Source organism: Nicotiana tabacum, chromosome 22, assembly GCF_000715075.1.
Source record: "Nicotiana tabacum cultivar K326 chromosome 22, ASM71507v2, whole genome shotgun sequence".
NCBI classification, from domain to species: domain Eukaryota; kingdom Viridiplantae; phylum Streptophyta; class Magnoliopsida; order Solanales; family Solanaceae; genus Nicotiana; species Nicotiana tabacum.
This window is the reverse complement of record NC_134101.1, coordinates 18519591-18538740: the sequence shown is the minus strand read 5'-3', so window position 1 is coordinate 18538740 and position 19150 is coordinate 18519591. Positions and strand designations below refer to the sequence as shown.

Here is a 19150-nt window from a genome sequence, read left to right as displayed (position 1 = left end):
ATCTTATATATGCATCTATAAGTGGTTCACATGATAGGTGAATGGGCCCATATTTACCTTTTATATATTCCAGAATTCGGGAATTTTAGTCCCAACTTTGGCTGGTATAATCAAGTTATTATGAGAACAAGCAACACAAGAGAATTCTTGAAGAATCTTCTAGTTCTTCAGTATATGCTTATCTGAATTCTCAAATAGCTCATTTAAAAATGGCAAATGAAAACTTCAAGTTTATCATGGCATGTGCTATCTCTAAGTAAACTTCTGGTTTACTATGGCATAAAATTTTGCATCAGTAAACTTTTGATTTACTGTGGCTACTTTTGTATCAGTAAATTTTTGATTTACTGTGACTGCTTTTGCATTAGTAAACTTCTGGTATATTGTGATACATGATGTAGTACAAATTTGAAGAATAAGGCATGTATCTTCTCACATACATATTGACCCCATATGATTGTGGAAACATGAAGATTTTCAATCTTTCAATCATTTGTAGTCTCAGTATGATAGTCATGTGTATTAGTAAACTTCGATTTATCATAACATATGTTTTGACCACAATAATGACAAATAATCTTTTCGGGAGCCTTCCATTTATTGTCCACAATCAAATATTATTCAGACACTACTTGTGTCATGTGTCTTCTAGACAAACAGTTAGCTCTTCATAAGCTTTTGTTGTACTACCAAATATTGCTCAGACACTTTTGGTGTCATAAGAGAAAATCATAATCAAATGAACAATATAAAGCTAATTCTAAATTTATAAATGACGAAAATTAAGAATTTTAATATTTCTACCACTAACTTTGTGACAAATATCTCCTTCAAGGAGAAATATCATTAACATCTGAATATTTTGTATCAATACGGCAACCACATAGTCATTGCATCTTTTAAGGAAAGATACGCGAGTTGTTATTTCCTTCGGGGAACTCAATAACTAACCATAATATATTAATGTCGTTGTAGTAGAAAGCATTCTATAAGAATGCTTTTGCCTTAGAATGATACTTAATAAAATTATCCAAGATGTTTTACGTACAACAAGTACGTGTGGCAATGATCTTTATACTACAAAAATAATATTTATATCCTCTATTATTCTACCTCTTCAGGAGGTGAGTTGTGGTATTTCTTCATTCGCTCCAGGGAATGAAAATGTGCTTCAAAAATAACTTTGAATAGCTCATTATTTTGTTTAAGCACATAAAGATACTGCTTCAAAATATTTTCCTACTTCAGGATCAAATTTCAATTGTGTTACTTCTTCAGGAGTAAATTTAAAATACGAAATATTGAGTATATATTCTCTCAATCATATTAACTCTTCTGGAGGTGAATTGTAATATATTTACAACAAGAGCGCGTTCATATTTACGACTTTATTAATATTATCACATTCACTTCAGGGAATAGATTAATATTTATTAAAAATTCTCATCCTTCAGGAAATCGAACATAATTATCTGAACGCGCATTAATCACATCAAATTGTGATGCTTCAACCTCTTTTAAAATATTTACTACTTTAGAAGCAAATCGAGGCGTGCATGTAATATAGAGAATATTTCTCTAGCTTATCTTTAATTGTAACCATAGAAAGCCTAAATTATCACTTCTGGTGGTCATAGGTATATACCACTTTTGGTGGTTAACAAAATTTAGTTACAATGAGATATACGAAATATAATCACTTCTGGTGGTTGTATATTTCTTGCAAACTCTGCTGGAGTTTAAGTGGATCTAACAATGTTATCCACTTTGTAATCTTTTATTAAGATAATAAGGATGAAAATAAATACCAAAATAGGTACTGTATACGTAACATATAACCAAACAAGCGATGATAAAGATATTAAAATATAAGCAAAAGGCTCAAATTAAATTACGCAAATTTGGCCACTCCATATGTAAGTGATATCTACATCACTACTGCCAAGAAGAAAAACTCACCACCTCAAGGATATAATCTGCCTTATGATGCTCGGAATGAACAAGATCTGACCACGGACATAAGAGTGTCGCCTTACATCGGAGATGAACACTGAAATAGAAATTAAATTCGATATAAGTGCTCAAAATGGCAGAGTCTCGTGCTGATAACGTGTTATAAAATAAAGACTATAAAAGAAATAAACTGAAGACAAGTATAGAGGGAGATTGATATTTTATTCAACTTTCAAAGTTATGTTCATAATGAACTGAAAACTTCTCTATTTATAGAAGAAAGGAAGCAGCTGCGAGGCTTTTCAGGAAGTAGCTGCAAGGCTTTTCTTTAGCTGCTTGTAAGCTGTCTGCATGAGCTGCTTGCAACCTGCCTGTTTAATAAGAAGCTGCTGCAAATCATTTCATTGAGTTGCTTACAACCTGCCTGCATCAACCGCTTGTAGATAAACTTCAACAAAGTATTAAATGGATAATCTTCTTCAGGAAGATTATCTATAGCGAAGTAATGAATGGACATCCACAATATAATATTTTCATAACAGTTTGAAGTTTTTGTGTTTTCTTTATGTGAGTCCACGTCGTGGAGGTAAATAGTGGGTGAGTACGTAACTGTAGTCTTTAGGTGGTGTTTTTGAAAGTAGAGAGAATCAAGCGTCATGGTTAATTTAAAGGGATGTGGAACAAAGAAAAATATAGAGGTCAAGTTTGGACCCTTTCAAAAAGCTCAGGGGCAATTTTTGACCGTTCACTTAGTTTAAAGGCAAATTTGATCCTTGTTTTCCCTGTTAAACGGGTTGAGTTGTAAATATTTTTATTAGAGACATAGCTTTTTATGTTAGTGGTAAATCTGATCTCAATTATAAATGGATGATAAATTTTGATCATTTTGTTATAAAATAAAGACTGTAAAGTAAAGACAAGTATAGAGAGAAACTGATATATTATTCAAACTTCAAACTTCTGTACATAATGAACTGAATTCTCCTCTATTTATAGAAGAAAGGAAGCTGCTGTCTAAGCTGCTACTGCAAGCTGCTGTGTAAGCTGCTACTACAAGCTGCTTGTAAGCTGTTGCTGCAAGCTGCTGTGTAAGCTTCTTGCAAGCTGCTGTGTAAGCTTCTTGTAAGCTGCTGGTGTAAGCTGCTTGTGCCAGATATAGATAATCTTCTATCATGGGTAATATTTATCCATAACGGAGTACCGAAAGGATAAGCTTCTTCAGGAGGCTTATTTCCAATAGAGTACTAAATAGATAAATATATTTATGGCGGAGTCTCATATGGATAAACTTCTTCAGGAAGCTTATTTACAACGGAGTACTAAATGAACATCCATAATATAATATATTCATAACACTCCCCCTTGGATGTTCATTAAAAGATAATGTGCCTCGTTAAAACCTTACTAGGAAAAACCCCGGGGGAAAAAATCCTAGTGAAGGAAAAAGAGTACACATATTTAGTAATACGCATTGCTAGCTGCCTCATTAAAAACCTTATAAGGAAAACTCTGTGGAAAAAAACCTTAATAAGGAAAAAAGAGTACATCGCGTATTTTACTCCCCCTGATGAAAATCTTGTTTCAAATATTTAAGTCTCCGCATTCCAATCTTGTATACCATCTTCTCAAAAGTTGAAGTTGGTAAAGATTTGGTGAATAAATCTGCCGGATTGTCACTTGAACGGATTTGTTGCACATCAATGTCACCATTTTTCTGAAGATCGTGTGTGTAGAATAATTTTGGTGAAATGTGCTTCGTTCTATCTCCTTTTATAAATCCTCCCTTCAATTGGGCTATGCATGCATCATTGTCTTCGTATAAAATTGTGGGTCTTTTCTCACATTCCAAATCACATTTTTCTCGAATAAAATGAATTATCGATCTCAACCATACGCATTCCCTACTTACTTCATGAATGGCTATTATTTCAGCATGATTTGAAGAAGTAGCATTGCTAGCTGCCTCATTAAAACCCTTATAAGGAAAACCCTGTGGGAAAAAACTTTAATAAGGAAAAAAAGAGTACATCGCGTATTTTACTCCCCCTGATGAAAATCTTGTTTCAAATATTTAAGTCTCCGCATTCCAATCTTGTATACCATCTTCTCAAAAGTTGAAGTTGGTAAAGATTTGGTGAATAAATCTGCCGGATTGTCACTTGAACGGATTTGTTGCACATCAATGTCACCATTTTTCTGAAGATCGTGTGTGTAGAATAATTTTGGTGAAATGTGCTTCGTTCTATCTCCTTTTATAAATCCTCCCTTCAATTGGGCTATGCATGCATCATTGTCTTCGTATAAAATTGTGGGTCTTTTCTCACATTCCAAATCACATTTTTCTCGAATAAAATGAATTATCGATCTCAACCATACGCATTCCCTACTTACTTCATGAATGGCTATTATTTCAGCATGATTTGAAGAAGTAGCAACAATAGATTATTTTGTGGAGCGCCATGATATGATAGTACCTCCACATGTAAACATGTACCCGGTCTGAGATCTAGCTTTGTGGGAATTAGATAAATAACCTGCATCTGCATAACCAACAAGATCTGCACTATCTTTGTTAGCATAAAACAAACCCATATCAAGAGTTCCCTTTAAATATCGCAATATATGCTTAATCCCGTTCCAATGTCTCCGTGTAGGAGAAGAGCTATATCTTGCTAGTAAATTAACAGAAAATGCTATGTCAGGCCTTGTAGCATTAGCAATATACATAAGTGCATCAATTGTACTGAGATAGGGTGTTTCAGGACCCAGGAGTTCCTCATCCTCTTCTGGAGGTCGGAACGGGTCCTTATTCACTTCAAGTAATCGAACAACCATTGGTGTACTCAATGGGTGCGCTTTGTCCATGTAAAAGCATTTTAAGACCCTTTCTGTATAGGCAGATTGATGCATAAAGATCCCATTTGCTAAATATTCAATTTGCAGTCCAAGACAAAGTTTTGTCTTTCCAAGATCTTTCATCTCAAATTCTTTCTTAAGATATTCAATTGCCTTTTGGAGCTCTTCTGGAGTTCCAACAAGATTTATGTCATCAACATAAACAGCAAGTATAACAAATTCTAATGCCATTTTCTTTATAAAAATACATGGACAAATGACATCATTTATGTAATCCTCTTTCAACAAATATTCACTGAGGCGATTATACCACATGCGCCCAGATTGTTTTAAACCGTACAAAGATCTTTGTAATTTGATTGAGTACATTTTCCGAGATTTTAAATATGCTTCAGGCATTTTAATTCCTTCAGGGATTTTCATGTAAATCTCATTATCAAGTGACCCTTACAGATAAGCTGTAACCACATCTATTATATGTATTTCAAGCCTTTCACGTAAGGCTAAACTGATGAGATATCGAAATGTTATAGCATCCATAACAGGTGAATATGTTTCTTCATAATCGACTCCAGGTCGTTGTGACAATCCTTGTGCGACAAGGTGAGCCTTGTATCTTTCTTCATTTTGCTCATTCCTTTTTCGCACAAAAACCCATTTATGACTAAATGGTTTTATACCAGCAGGTGTTTGGACTACTGGTCCAAATACCTCTCTTTTAGCAAGTGCGTTCAATTCTGATTGAATTGCCCCTTGCCATTTTGGCCAATCAGATCTTGTTGACATTCTTCGACAGATCGGGGTTCAAAATCCTCACTATCTTGCATAATGTTAAGTGCAACATTATATGCAAAAATATTATCCACCACTATTTCAGATCGATTTAAATTAATCCCATCACCAGTAGAACTTATTAAAAGTTCTTCGCTCACTTGAGTCTCGGGTTTATTGATTTCTTCAGGAATCTCATAACTAATCAGATATTGGGTCTCTTCAGGAGATCCCTTCATAATATCATTTTGATCATTTGTCGATTTTTTTTTCTAGGATTTCGATCCTTAGAACCCATAGGCCTACCACGCTTCAGGCGTGCTTTAGGTTCACTAGCTCTCATGCTAATAGATGGTCCTGCTGGGACATCAATTCGGATAGGCACATTCTCTGCAGGGATATGTGACTTAGTTATCCTTTCCAAATCAGTAAATGCGTCTGGCATTTGATTTGCTATATTCTGTAAATGGATGATCTTCTGGACCTCCTGATTACATATAGGGGTACGTGGATCAAAGTGAGATAATGATGAAACTTTCCACACAATTTCTCTTTTGATTTCCTTTTTCTCTCCCCCTAATTGTGGGAAATATATTTCATCAAATCGACAATCTGCAAATCGAGCAGTAAATAAATCTTCCGTCAATGGTTCAAGATAGCGAATAATAGAGGGTGATTCAAACCCAATATATATTCCTAACCTTCTTTGGGGGCCCATCTTACTGCGTTGTGATGGTACTACTGGCACATATACAGCACATCCAAAAATTCGTAGATGGGCAATATTTGGTTCATGACCAAAAACTAATTGTGACGGAGAATATTTATTATAATGTGTTGGTCTGAGACAGATAAGGGATGTTGCGTGCAAGATAGCATGGCCCCAAACAGTAGTGGGCAATTTTGTTTTCATAAGTAGTGGTCTTGCTATCAATTGCAGCCGTTTAATAAATGACTCTGCAAGGCCATTCTGAGTATGAACATAAGCTACAAGATGCTCAACTTTTATCCCAACTGATAGACAGTAATCATCAAAAGCTTGAGATGAGAATTCTCCAGCATTATTAAGGCGAATAGCCTTTATAGGATAATCTGGGAATTGTGACCTTAATCGAATTATTTAGGCTAATAACTTTGCAAACGCCAGGTTGCGAGATGATAGTAGGCACACATGAGACCATCTTGAAGATGCATCTATTAGGACCATAAAATATCTAAACAACCCACTTGGTGGGTGAATAGGTCCACATATATCCCCATGTATACGTTCTAAAAAGGTAGGGGACTCAATGCCAACCTTCATTGGTGATGGTCTAGTGATCATTTTGCCTTGATAACAAGCATCACAAGAAAATTCATTATTTGTAAGAATCTTCAGGTTCTTTAATGAATGCCCACTCGAATTTTCAGTAATTCGTCTCATCATTATTGATCCAGAATGTCCCAAACGGCCATGCCAAAGTACAAAAATATTTGAATCAGTAAACTTCTGGTTTACGATAGAGTGTGCTTCAACTGTACTAATCTTTGAATAGTATAAGCCAGAAGATAAAGTTGGTAACTTTTCTACAATGCATTTCTGACCAGAAATATTCTTTGTAATACAAAGATATTCCACGTTCATTTCATCTATTGTCTCAACATAATACCCATTTCGGCGGATATCTATAAAACTCAACAAGTTTCTTCGGGACTTGGAGGAGAATAATGCATTATCTATAATAAGTTTTGTTCCTTTAGACAGAAATACAATAGCTCTTCCGGAGCCTTTAATCAAACTTATATTACCAGAAATTGTAGAAACATTTGCTTTTTCCTTATGCAAATAAGAAAAGTATTTCTGATCTTTGAATATGGCATGAGTTGTTCCACTATCAATTACACAAATATCTTCATGATTGGTCTTTGATCCAAATATAATTTGAGGATTATCCATATTCTTCAAAATAAATATGATAATAAACATTATTATCAAAGCATAACTTTTATTTATATACAACAATTACATAACCATACTATCTACTACAAACAACAAAAATTAAAATATTTACATCTCTACAGATTCACTACCGATCACATGACTTGTTTCTCCTTCTGGGAGTGCAAAGTAATCAGCTACATCCAAATGCATGAAGTCTAAATTATCTTCAGAAATAAAATTTGCTTCAGCATTTTTCTCTGTCTTCTTCAGGGAAGCTTGATATAGCTCAACCAGGTGCTTTGGCGTACGGCATGTACATGACCAGTGCCCTTTTCCTCCACATCTATAGCATGCATTTTCTGGCTTTGTTGCTTGCACCGCTTCATGCTTTTGTTCCTTCCTTTTCCACTGCTGGTGGGGAGGAGGGTTCTTTGGTGCATTATTATTACTACGATTAGAGTTTCCTCCCCGACCACGGCCATGACCACGACTGGGGCCACGTCCTCTTCCACGTTTAGCTTGGTGGAAGTTCGTCTCATTCACTTCAGGGAATGGATAAGAACCAGTAGGTCGGCTTTCATGATTTTTCATTAATAACCCATTATGTTGCTCGGCTACAAGAAGATGTGAGATAAGTTCAGAATACTTTTTGAATCCCATCTCTCGATATTGCTGCTGCAGGAGCATATTCGAGGCATGAAAAATGGTGAAAGTTTTCTCCAACATATCATGATCAGTAATATTATCACCACATAGTTTCAATTGGAAAATAATTCTGAACATAGCAGAATTATACTCACTGATAGATTTAAAATCTTATAACCTTAGATGAGTCCAATCATAACGTGCCTGTGGAAGAACGACCATCTTCAGGTGGTCATATCTATCTTTCAAATTACTCCACAGTATGACTGGATCTTTAACAGTAAGATATTCCATTTTCAGGCCCTCATCAAGGTGATGGCGTAGGAATATCATTGCTTTGGCACGGTCTTGGTTTGATGCCTGATTTTTATCTTTGATGGTGTCTGCCAGACCCATCGCATCAAGATGAATTTCGGCATCAAGCACCCAAGACATGTAGCTTTTGCCCGATATATCCAGGGCTACAAACTCAAGTTTAGAAAGATTTGACATTATTTAGAAAAAGAAAGTTCGTACCTCTGATACTTTCAAAGTATTTTCTCGAGATGGCAGAGTCTCGTGCTGATAACGTGTTATAAAATAAAGACTGTAAAGTAAAGACAAGTATAGAGAGAAACTGATATATTATTCAAACTTCAAACTTCTGTACATAATGAACTGAATTCTCCTCTATTTATAGAAGAAAGGAAGCTGCTGTGTAAGCTGCTACGTAAGCTGCTACTGCAAGCTGTGTAAGCTGCTACTGCAAACTGCTGTGTAAGCTGCTGCTCTAAACTGTTGTGCCAGATATAAATAATCTTCTATCATGAGTGATATTTATCCATAACGGAGTACCGAAATGATAAGCTTTTTCAGGAGTCTTATTTCCAATAGAGTACTAAATAGATAAATATATTTATGGCGGAGTCTCATATGGATAAACTTTTTCAGGAAGCTTATTTATAACGGAGTACTAAATAAACATCCATAATATAATATATTTATAACACATTTCACATGCTTCAGGAATATATTTGGACATTTTCCCTAATTTCATCAATGATATATAGTAGGTAGTTTCTTTGATTTGATTGATTGGACATTTGGGCTAATTTTGCAGTTAATGAAGGAATCTTTCGGCTCCCCTCTAACAACTTTTCAACTCAATTAATTGGCACTACATTTACGACCCTTTTCGGAATGATTTCGTAGGCTTTCGTGTACCCTGAAGATAATATTCTTTAAGAAATTTAACCAAATTCCATCTTTTAAGACTGTGTTAAATCCTTATGCCAAAGTCAAGTTTAAAATTTCTTATACTATCATTTTTATATTAATGCCATCAGGCATCAGCAGTGAACATGGAATGGCTTTTTGACATGTCGACGAAACAAACGCGTAAACCTTTAGGTCTATGCTAAGGCACTACACGTGGAGAAAAGAAAAAAGCTAAAGCACTGTACACGGCTTACTTCTTTCCTTCTTGACTTTGGACATAAAAATTAATCGTCTTGTTTCGGAAAAAAGATCAATAATATTCTTTGAACATAGCAATCAACGTTACAATAAGTGTTGTGCTTCAAAATACAACAATCCTATCCACTTTAATTGGTTTTTAGCTATTTAAGAAATCAACTTTTAGCATTAAAATTGACTATATTAATTTTAATTTATTTATCAAAGATGTAACAAATACTTCTAGGTTCTTTACTCCAAGTGAAGTTTTAAAAAAAAAAATTAATTCATTCTTGATACTAAAAAATTAAATAATATGAACCACAAAAAAATGATCAAAAAATTAATTAAACTGGACCGGAAAAAGTAATCTACTTATGTGTTAAATCACTTAAAATTCAATTTACATAGAGTTTGAGTTCTAAGGGACGATATAAAATATTTATACCAATAAAAGTCCTTAAATATACTTGCAGTATACCATATTTAATAAACATGAATAATAACCTATCATAACAGGTTAAATTTTATTATTTGTGTAATTATATATACCGATATTATAAAGTTTTTAAATTATAGTAACTTTTTATAATATTATTTTTTATTATTTAATGTTTGTGATATAAAGTTTTTCATCAATATTTCTCTTATAAATGATTTTTTTTTATCATCAATGCACATAACTCGTACGTTATAAATAAATATCCTGATAAATATCTATTAAAAACAGTTGACGGCTAGAGAAAAACAAGTGACCTGTCAAAATTGATCAAATTACACGGAGTGTGTAAAAGAGATCAATCTTACAATTTTTTCCAAAGTGCAATTTTGAAGGCAAAAACTCAGGATTTTTGTTCTAGAAAAAGAGGCACAAGGTTTTCATGATCTTCAATTGACTATTTTTCTGGTTTTCTTCAACTCCACTAGGTGTGAACTAGTGTACAGATCTAATTCGAGTATTTATAGTAGTATAATATTTGCATAGAGCATAAAGATCCGTTCCAGTCCTTAAATCTAGGATATACTATTAAAAAGGTACTGCTCCCCTCGTTCTCTTACCATTCAGCTCTGCTTTTTGTGCACTTTCTTATATAAATAAAAAACTTTCTTGGATCAATCTCCTCATTCCTTTACTCTCCTTACAAGCGAGATTGGATCATATTCTCACTTCTTTTCTTGACCGACGCTTCGATTTAACATTCGTGGGTGTAAGTAAGATTTCAGATCTCTTTATTCTCTTAACATTCTGTTCTTTTACTTGTTTTTTTCTGACTTCAGTTTTCGCAAAGCTTTTATCTTTGTCAACTTCTGGTTTGTGTTCAGGTAATTTGGGATCCGGGCATAGTTGAATGTTTTGTGTGAGTTCAACTTTGTTTTGCTTTTTTGAGTAAAGAGATTTCATATAGTTGACCCCCACTAATTTAAGAATTGAGACATATTTGATCGATTGGCTTGTATGTTTCATTTTTCTGTTGCTTTTTGAGTAAAGAACTTGTCTTTTAGTACCCTTTTGTGGGTTTAGTGTGGTAATGTGTTCTGTATTGTGTGGAGACATATTTGATTGATTGGCTTGTGTTCAACTTTGTGTTGCTTTTTGAGTAAAGACTTTGTATTTTGCTAACTGTTGTGGGTTTTGTGTTATGATGTGAACTGTATTATGGAGTGGTATAATGTGGGGTTTTGATCTTTGAATAAGCAGGTGAAAAATGGCTCAGATTCTGCTCCATGGAACTCTCCATGTCACGATCTACGAGGTCGATAATCTGCAAAAAGAGGGAGGTGGCCACTTCTTCAGCAAGGTATACATATGATCTCTCTGTTCTTAATCAACTTGAATCGCAAGGCCATCTTATTCAATTTCAATTTTGTTTCCCTTATTTGTTGCCTAGATTGAGTGCGAGGTATGAAAGATTGGATCAGTTCCAAAATTAGTACTTTTCTGGCTAACACTCTTAAACAGTGTTATTAAAAGCCATAGCCATCCCGATGCAAAACAATGGGTTGGATAAATATCAACATTATTGTTAATTGGATGCTAAAATTAGTATTTTAATTGTGATTTGGTTGTTGTAGCATTAAGTTAGTATATGTCTGGTAATTTTTATATTTGTCATAACATGTGTGCTTCAGTTCTCACTTTTCGCTTCAAGCCCCACGAACCTTGTCCATTTTTTTTTTTCTTAGACCCCTTGTGCAATGAGCTTAATTGAGCTGATTATAAGTTATGGCTATACCATGAAGCTTACAAAGAGTGTAACTTTTCCTAGCTGCTAAGTTATAGTGAAATTTTTACACTAGTTCTGGACTTAAAAGTATGTGATTACACCTAACTTAAGCCTTTTCTTAGAACACCATAAAGCCGTAATGGATTATGAGGCACAGTCAGTTGGATCATATAAAGGAGTCCATGATTCACATATATGGTTAAGTTAATTTTAGCATTTTGGCGACTTCCTGAGGTTAAATAGCCTTGTAGAAGGTAATTATTGGTTACATCTATCTGCTAAAAAGGATTTTATTGATTCTCTACTCTTTCAAGTATCATCATGTGGAGTGTATAATTTGTGATGAATCTAATTCTTTAAATTCCTCAAAGTCAATAGCACACAAACATAGGCTTGTGGAATATGAGCAGGCATAGTTTCATGATACAGAATTAGAGACAGGATATGGAAAAACATACGGTTAAAGCTGCTGGAGAAATTTATCCATGCCCTATCTTCTTCAGAAAAACCTTTACCCAGTAATACACATAATGTATTTCTTGTGCTAATTGGTTCCCTTCGTCCATCCTCTCTCCTCTCTTTATTCTATAATATGATGAATATAGAGATATGAGCTTTATGAAAGTACTTAATCTCAATCATTCTTCTGGTTGGCAAAGTAAAGCTGTTGTAAAAGGGTCCATCTCAGTGTTATCAAAGGCGCGCTTAAGCCCTGAAGCGAGGCTCAAAACATGTTGAACGCTTCGCTTAGTGGACGTTTCAGTATTGTCATCAAGGTTCTAAGGCATAATTTTCCTTGCCAATGGGCGTAATCCTAAAGTAGCGACACTAAACATTTGATATTTCACTTTGTCGTAAATTTTCTTCAGTTTCTTTGCCCATATATTTGGCAATCATGCTTATAGATATTAGTCTTGAACATTACATACATATTTGTAACCCTCAGAGGTTGGCCTGGTGGCAATTGACTTGAGCCTTGGGGTTTGCTCCCTTTCAAGGTCTCAAGTTCGAAACCCACTGGGTGCAAACAATTTCTGAGGGCCATCGGACTGGGTAAAAACCTGAATTAACCGTGGTGCACTTGCGGGAAACTCCTTGCCGAGGGCCTGTGCACCCCCGAGATTAGTTGGTGCTCAAAGAGACTTGGACACCCGGTGCAAATCAAAAAAAATTACATACATATTTGTAGTTTTTCTCCATTTGCGTCTTTCTTCATTAAATCCCACGCTTTATTTGCGCTTTGCCCGTAAAGCCCCAACAGACCTTAGAGCTTTTTTGCGCTTTTCGCTTTTGATAATACTGCTGCCATCCGGAGATTATATGTTTGTATTGCGGATAAAACCTGCGATTTAAGTTGGAGCAGGACACTCTAGTTCAATGTTATAGTCCAGCATTTTGGGCACCTGATATTTTCAGCTAAAAATATGTTCTGAATCTTTTTCGTTAACATCAAATGATCTTTGGTGATATAAATCTCTGTAATCCTCTGACTGTAGAGTATATGATTTGTATGCATTATCAATAAAACATAGCCAGCTTTCTCTTTTAATGTAGTTTGATGTTTAAGAGCTTTACTACCCATTTTTCTTGATATAAAGATTTATCGGAATTCTAATCCTGATTTGGCTAGAATAGAGTCCTTCCTGAGGAAATGATTGCCTCTTTTATGACAAATTTTGAATCCTCATTGCAGATAAAGGAACATGTTGAGGAGACAATTGGTTTTGGAAAAGGAACTCCTGCAATTTATGCTACAGTTGATTTGGAAAAGGCTAGGGTTGGAAGAACCAGAAAGATAAAAAATGAACCAAACAATCCAAGGTGGTATGAGTCTTTTCACATTTACTGTGCACATATGGCTTCAAATGTTATATTCACTGTCAAAGATGACAATCCCATTGGTGCAACCTTAATTGGAAGAGCTTATGTACCAGTTGAAGAACTTTTGGAAGGGGAAGAGATTGATAAATGGGTTGAGATACTGGATAGAGAAATGAATCCTATAGCAGAAGGTTCCAAAATCCACGTGAAGCTACAGTTTTTTGATGTCAGTCGAGATCCTAACTGGGAACGTGGCATTAGAAGTTCTAAATATCCTGGTGTCCCTTACACTTTCTTTGCACAGAGAACAGGATGTCGGGTTTCCTTGTATCAAGATGCGCATGTGCCAGACAATTTTATTCCTAAAATCCCTCTCTCTGGGGGGAAGTATTATGAGCCCCACAGATGTTGGGAAGATATCTTTGATGCTATTATTAATGCAAAGCACTTGATATATATTACTGGCTGGTCAGTGTATACTGAAATAACCTTGGTGAGGGACTCGAGGAGGCAAAAGCCCGGAGGTGACATTACACTTGGGGAGCTGCTCAAGAAGAAGGCAAGTGAAGGTGTTAAAGTTCTTATGCTTGTTTGGGATGATAGGACGTCCGTGGGTTTGCTGAAGAAGGACGGTTTGATGGCCACTCATGACCAAGAAACTGAACAGTTCTTTCAAGGTACCGAGGTGAACTGTGTCCTCTGCCCTAGGAATCCTGATGACGGCGGAAGCATTGTTCAAAGTTTACAAATTGGGACCATGTTTACGCATCACCAGAAAATCGTGGTAGTGGACAGTGAGCTTCCCAGCGGAGAGTCGGAAAAGAGAAGGATTCTGAGCTTTGTGGGTGGTATTGATCTTTGCGATGGGAGATATGATACACCTTTCCATTCACTTTTTAGGACATTGGACACTGCACACCATGATGATTTCCACCAACCTAATTTTCCTGATGGAGCAATTACCAAAGGTGGACCAAGGGAGCCCTGGCATGACATTCACTCTCGGCTTGAAGGCCCAATTGCTTGGGATGTTCTGTTTAATTTTGAACAGAGGTGGAGAAAGCAGGGTGGAAAGGATGTTCTTGTCAACTTCAGAGAGCTTGATGATATTATAATTCCCCCATCTCCGGTGATGCACCTTGATGATTCTGAAACATGGAATGTTCAGTTATTCAGATCTATTGACGAGGGAGCTGCTTTTGGCTTTCCTGAGACGCCTGAAGATGCAGCAAAAGCTGGTCTTGTCAGTGGGAAGGATAACATAATTGATAGAAGCATCCAAGATGCTTATATTCATGCTATTCGTCGAGCAAAGAATTTTATTTACATTGAAAACCAGTATTTTCTTGGAAGCAGTTATGACTGGCAGAGTGATGATATCAAGGTAGAGGACATAGGTGCTTTGCATGTCATTCCAAAGGAACTTGCTTTGAAGATTGTCAGTAAGATTGAAGCTGGGGAAAGGTTTACTGTTTATGTTGTGGTCCCAATGTGGCCAGAAGGAATCCCCGAGAGCGCTTCAGTACAAGCAATATTAGATTGGCAGAGGAGAACGATGGAGATGATGTATAAGCACATTGTTCAGGCCTTGAATGCTAAAGGAATAGAGGAGGATCCCAGGAATTATTTGACATTTTTCTGCATTGGTAACCGGGAGGTGAAGAAGAGTGGAGAATATGAACCTTCTGAGACCCCAGAGCCTGATTCTGACTACATACGAGCTCAGGAGGCTCGACGCTTCATGATCTATGTCCATTCCAAGATGATGATTGGTGAGTAATGGTTTGCAATTTTAGTTCTATCTTATTATTTGAAAATAATAGTACTAACTTTATTTCTGAACAGTTGATGATGAGTACATCATAGTTGGATCGGCCAACATAAACCAGAGATCGATGGATGGTGCCAGAGATTCTGAAATAGCCATGGGAGCTTACCAGCCTCATCATTTGGCTACAAGGGAACCAGCTAGGGGTCAAATTCATGGTTTCAGAATGGCATTGTGGTACGAGCACCTTGGTATGCTCGATGAAACCTTTCTACATCCAGAAAGTGAGGAATGTGTGAGCAAGGTGAATCGGATGGCTGATAAATACTGGGATTTGTATTCAAGTGAGAGCCTAGAAAGAGATCTGCCTGGTCACTTGCTTCGCTACCCCATTGGAGTGGCCAGTGAAGGGGATGTTACGGAGCTACCAGGAGCTGAGCATTTCCCCGACACCAAGGCCCGTGTTCTTGGTACTAAATCTGACTACCTTCCTCCTATCCTCACTACATAGGTGGATTATTCACGTGTTGCCTTGTTATGCGAAGTGAGGTAACAAGCTCATACAATTACTTCAGAGCCACGGTTTGTTGTGGAATAATACATAATAGTTGTTTTTTAAGATTTTTGTTGGGCATTTTGTTGGACAGTGCACTTGAGTTTGTATGAGATTTCTTTATGTTGACTGGTCTTTTATTGTAGTTCACTCTAACATTTAACGTTCGAGTTTTGGAATGTTCAAGGAAGTCGATTCGCTATTTTCGAGAACTAGCCCTGTAATGCTTTCCTCCTTGAGTTTTTATCCCAGCTCCATTTGTGTTGCATCATTTTTACAGAAAAATTTCATGCACAAATCTATCATTTGTTGAATTTGGTTCTTGTGTTTTCATTGAAAATGAAAGAATGAGCTGTTTTGCTTCTCCTATCTTTGCACATTAAATGGTTTTGAAATAATTATAATTTCTTCAAAATCAGCAATTAAACGGGAAGTGAAACATCAACTTAAGAAAGCGATAGGCGAATGAGAATAGCACTAGGAAACGACATGTTTGTAGTTGTCATTAGCGCACCTGTGCCCTAATGAGTGATATTTTGTCGACAATTTTGAAATCGATAGCAGCAAAGTTGGTTAATGAAAAATCAATTGGAGGAGAAAGAGTTGGTCAAAGTGGGAATTTGAAATGAGTGATTGGGATGTGGGAACAAAATGGTGGGGTGGCCTTTTAACGTTGTTGTTTTCATATTGGATGGTTCACAACTATCATTGTTGCTATCAATCCACTACTTTGGTTTATCTTTTGGATATTTGGTCAGGATTCACATTTCCCCTTCTAGAATGCCTAATCCAATAAATCATGACGTCTTCGCTTCGTTCGTCCACCTACTCCCATCTAATTTGAATTTTTTTTTTGGTGTGGCGGGGGGGGGGGGGGGAGGAGATTTACTATTTGACTGGCTTTACACTTTACATAAGGATTAAAAACTTAAATAGAGATTCAGCGTTTCTAAATAATTAACACTTGTATATATTGATATTGTAAAAGTTCAAAGCTGATAACGTGTTATGAAATATAACTCAAAGTAACAATATAAAACAAGAAAAAACAAGCTAAGAGATATAGAGAGAAAGAGATGATAGATTCTTTCTTCTTCAATTATGTGTATTTTCCTATCTATTACAAGGCATTTATATAGGCATGAAAAATGAAGAAAATATGTCATGGAATATGTCATTAAGCATAGAAATATGTCATTGAATATATCATTAAGCATTTGAGAAGATCATGGAGGAAGAGTAGACATCCACCATAATTTGATTTTTCTTATAATACTCCTCCTTGGATGTCCATAGATAATGTGCTTCGTTAAAATCTTATTAGGAAAAAACCCTATGGGAAAAACATCCTAGTGAAGGAAAAAGAGTACACATGTTTAGAAATATGCCTTTTAGTTGCCTCGTTAAAAACCTTGCAAGGAAAACCCAGTGGGACAAAATCTTGTAAGGGAAAAAGAGTACAACACGTATTAACTACACCTGATGAGAGCATCAATTCACATCCGTGAGCCTTCGCATCCAAATCTTATACACTAGTTTCTTGAAGGTTGACGTCGGTAGAGATTTGGTGAACAAATCAGCCATATTATCACTTGAACATATCTGTTGTACATTGATATCACCATTCTTTTGAAGATCATGTGTGAAAAATAACTTTGGTGAAATGTGCTTTGTCTTATCCCCTTTTATGAATCCTCCCTTCAATTGGGCTATGCATGTTGCATTGTCTTCATACAAAATTGTGGGTAGTTTGTGTCACGACCCAAAATCTATTAAAGGTCGTGATGGCGCCGGACACCGCTGTCAGGCAAGCCAACCATAAATACTCAATTTGGTTCTCGTTTTAATATTTTTAAATCATATTTTTTCTTCCATTAGACAGTAGAAGATGAAATTTACAAAGTAAATGATAATATTTTAAATAAATTTCAATACAAAATAACTCATAGTCACCCCAAGACCCGGTGTTACAAGTGCGTGAGCATCAACTAGGAATGTAAAATAAAATACAGCATCTGTCCGGAATACAAATTTGGACATGAGAAATATAAATACTCTGAAAGAGACTCTGCCAGTTGCGGGTCGTAATGTGGAATGCAGCTCATGTAAGTCCCCGTATGCATACACGCCTCTGCTCTCATGAGGCCACTAGTCACATATGTACCTGCACAAAAATGTGCAACAAGTGTAGCATGAGTATGTAAGCAACGTGTACCCAGTAAGTATCTAGCCTAACCCCAGAGAAGTAGTGACGAAGGATCGACATCGACACTCACTAGTGGTCCAACAACATAAGGTACAGTAAAGAGGTAGCAAATATGAGGCAGAGTAAGTAAGTGAAATAGACAAATATAGATCACGTGGTACAAATCCCTCTCTTTACGAGGAACTCAAGCTCTTCAATAGAAATTTCCTCCTTAACCGGAGCATATATATAGGTATAGTGAAACTCATCAAGTGGCTACCATAATTCAAATCCGGAATTTACAAATACACTGGCTTCTTGCTAAGGTCTTACGCACGATTTCATGGGAATGTGATATAGTAAATGCCGAGGCGTACGGCCCGATCCAACATAATAATAAAACTGTGCACTGCCGAGGATCGAACGGCCCAAACCATATAATAAATCAATTAACCCGCCGAGGCGAACAACCCGCTCCCATGAGAGTGTGGTATATAAATCCTGCCAAGGCGAACGGCCCGATCCCATAAGAAGTGAAATACAAATTCATGCCGAGACGAACGACCCGATCCCATTAAAATAAGAAGCTTTGACGGGTCCTTGACCCCACTCACGAATAAACGTGTGAGTTATAATTTCTTTAACAAAAACCTTTCAATGAAGTGTGTGTGTGTGTGTGTGTGTGTGTGTGTGTGTGTGTGTGTGTGTATATATATATATATATATATATATATATATATATATATATATATATATATATATATATATATATAAGAGGGGTAAAGTTACTCGGTGACTAATCGTGAAGTCTCTATAATAGCAAGTCTACTCTCAAATAGTAATGTAAAATAGAGGAATTTAATAGGCGAGAGACTGCTCAAATAATACAGCTATAGCATGATGTAAACCTAAGCCTACCCGGACAATAACATGAATGTAGTTACGTACGGGTTCTCGTCACCTTGCGCGTACGTAGCCTCCACAACAAGTAGCATACATCCATATACAATACCTAGGG

The 19150-nt window shown here is 36.1% G+C and overlaps 1 protein-coding gene across 6 annotated transcripts; it reads left to right on the top strand.

Moving 5' to 3' along the window:
* The first annotated feature begins 10279 nt into the window (after positions 1-10279).
* On the top strand, positions 10280-16159 carry LOC107779725 (phospholipase D alpha 1). Of its 6 annotated transcripts, none has more exons than XM_016600206.2 (4): positions 10280-10507; positions 11280-11379; positions 13499-15398; positions 15472-16159. In XM_016600206.2, exons 2-4 carry the CDS (start codon positions 11287-11289, stop codon positions 15903-15905), a joined length of 2427 nt encoding a protein of 808 aa, XP_016455692.1. In that variant the 5' UTR covers positions 10280-10507; positions 11280-11286; the 3' UTR covers positions 15906-16159.
* Positions 16160-19150: the final 2991 nt, after the last annotated feature.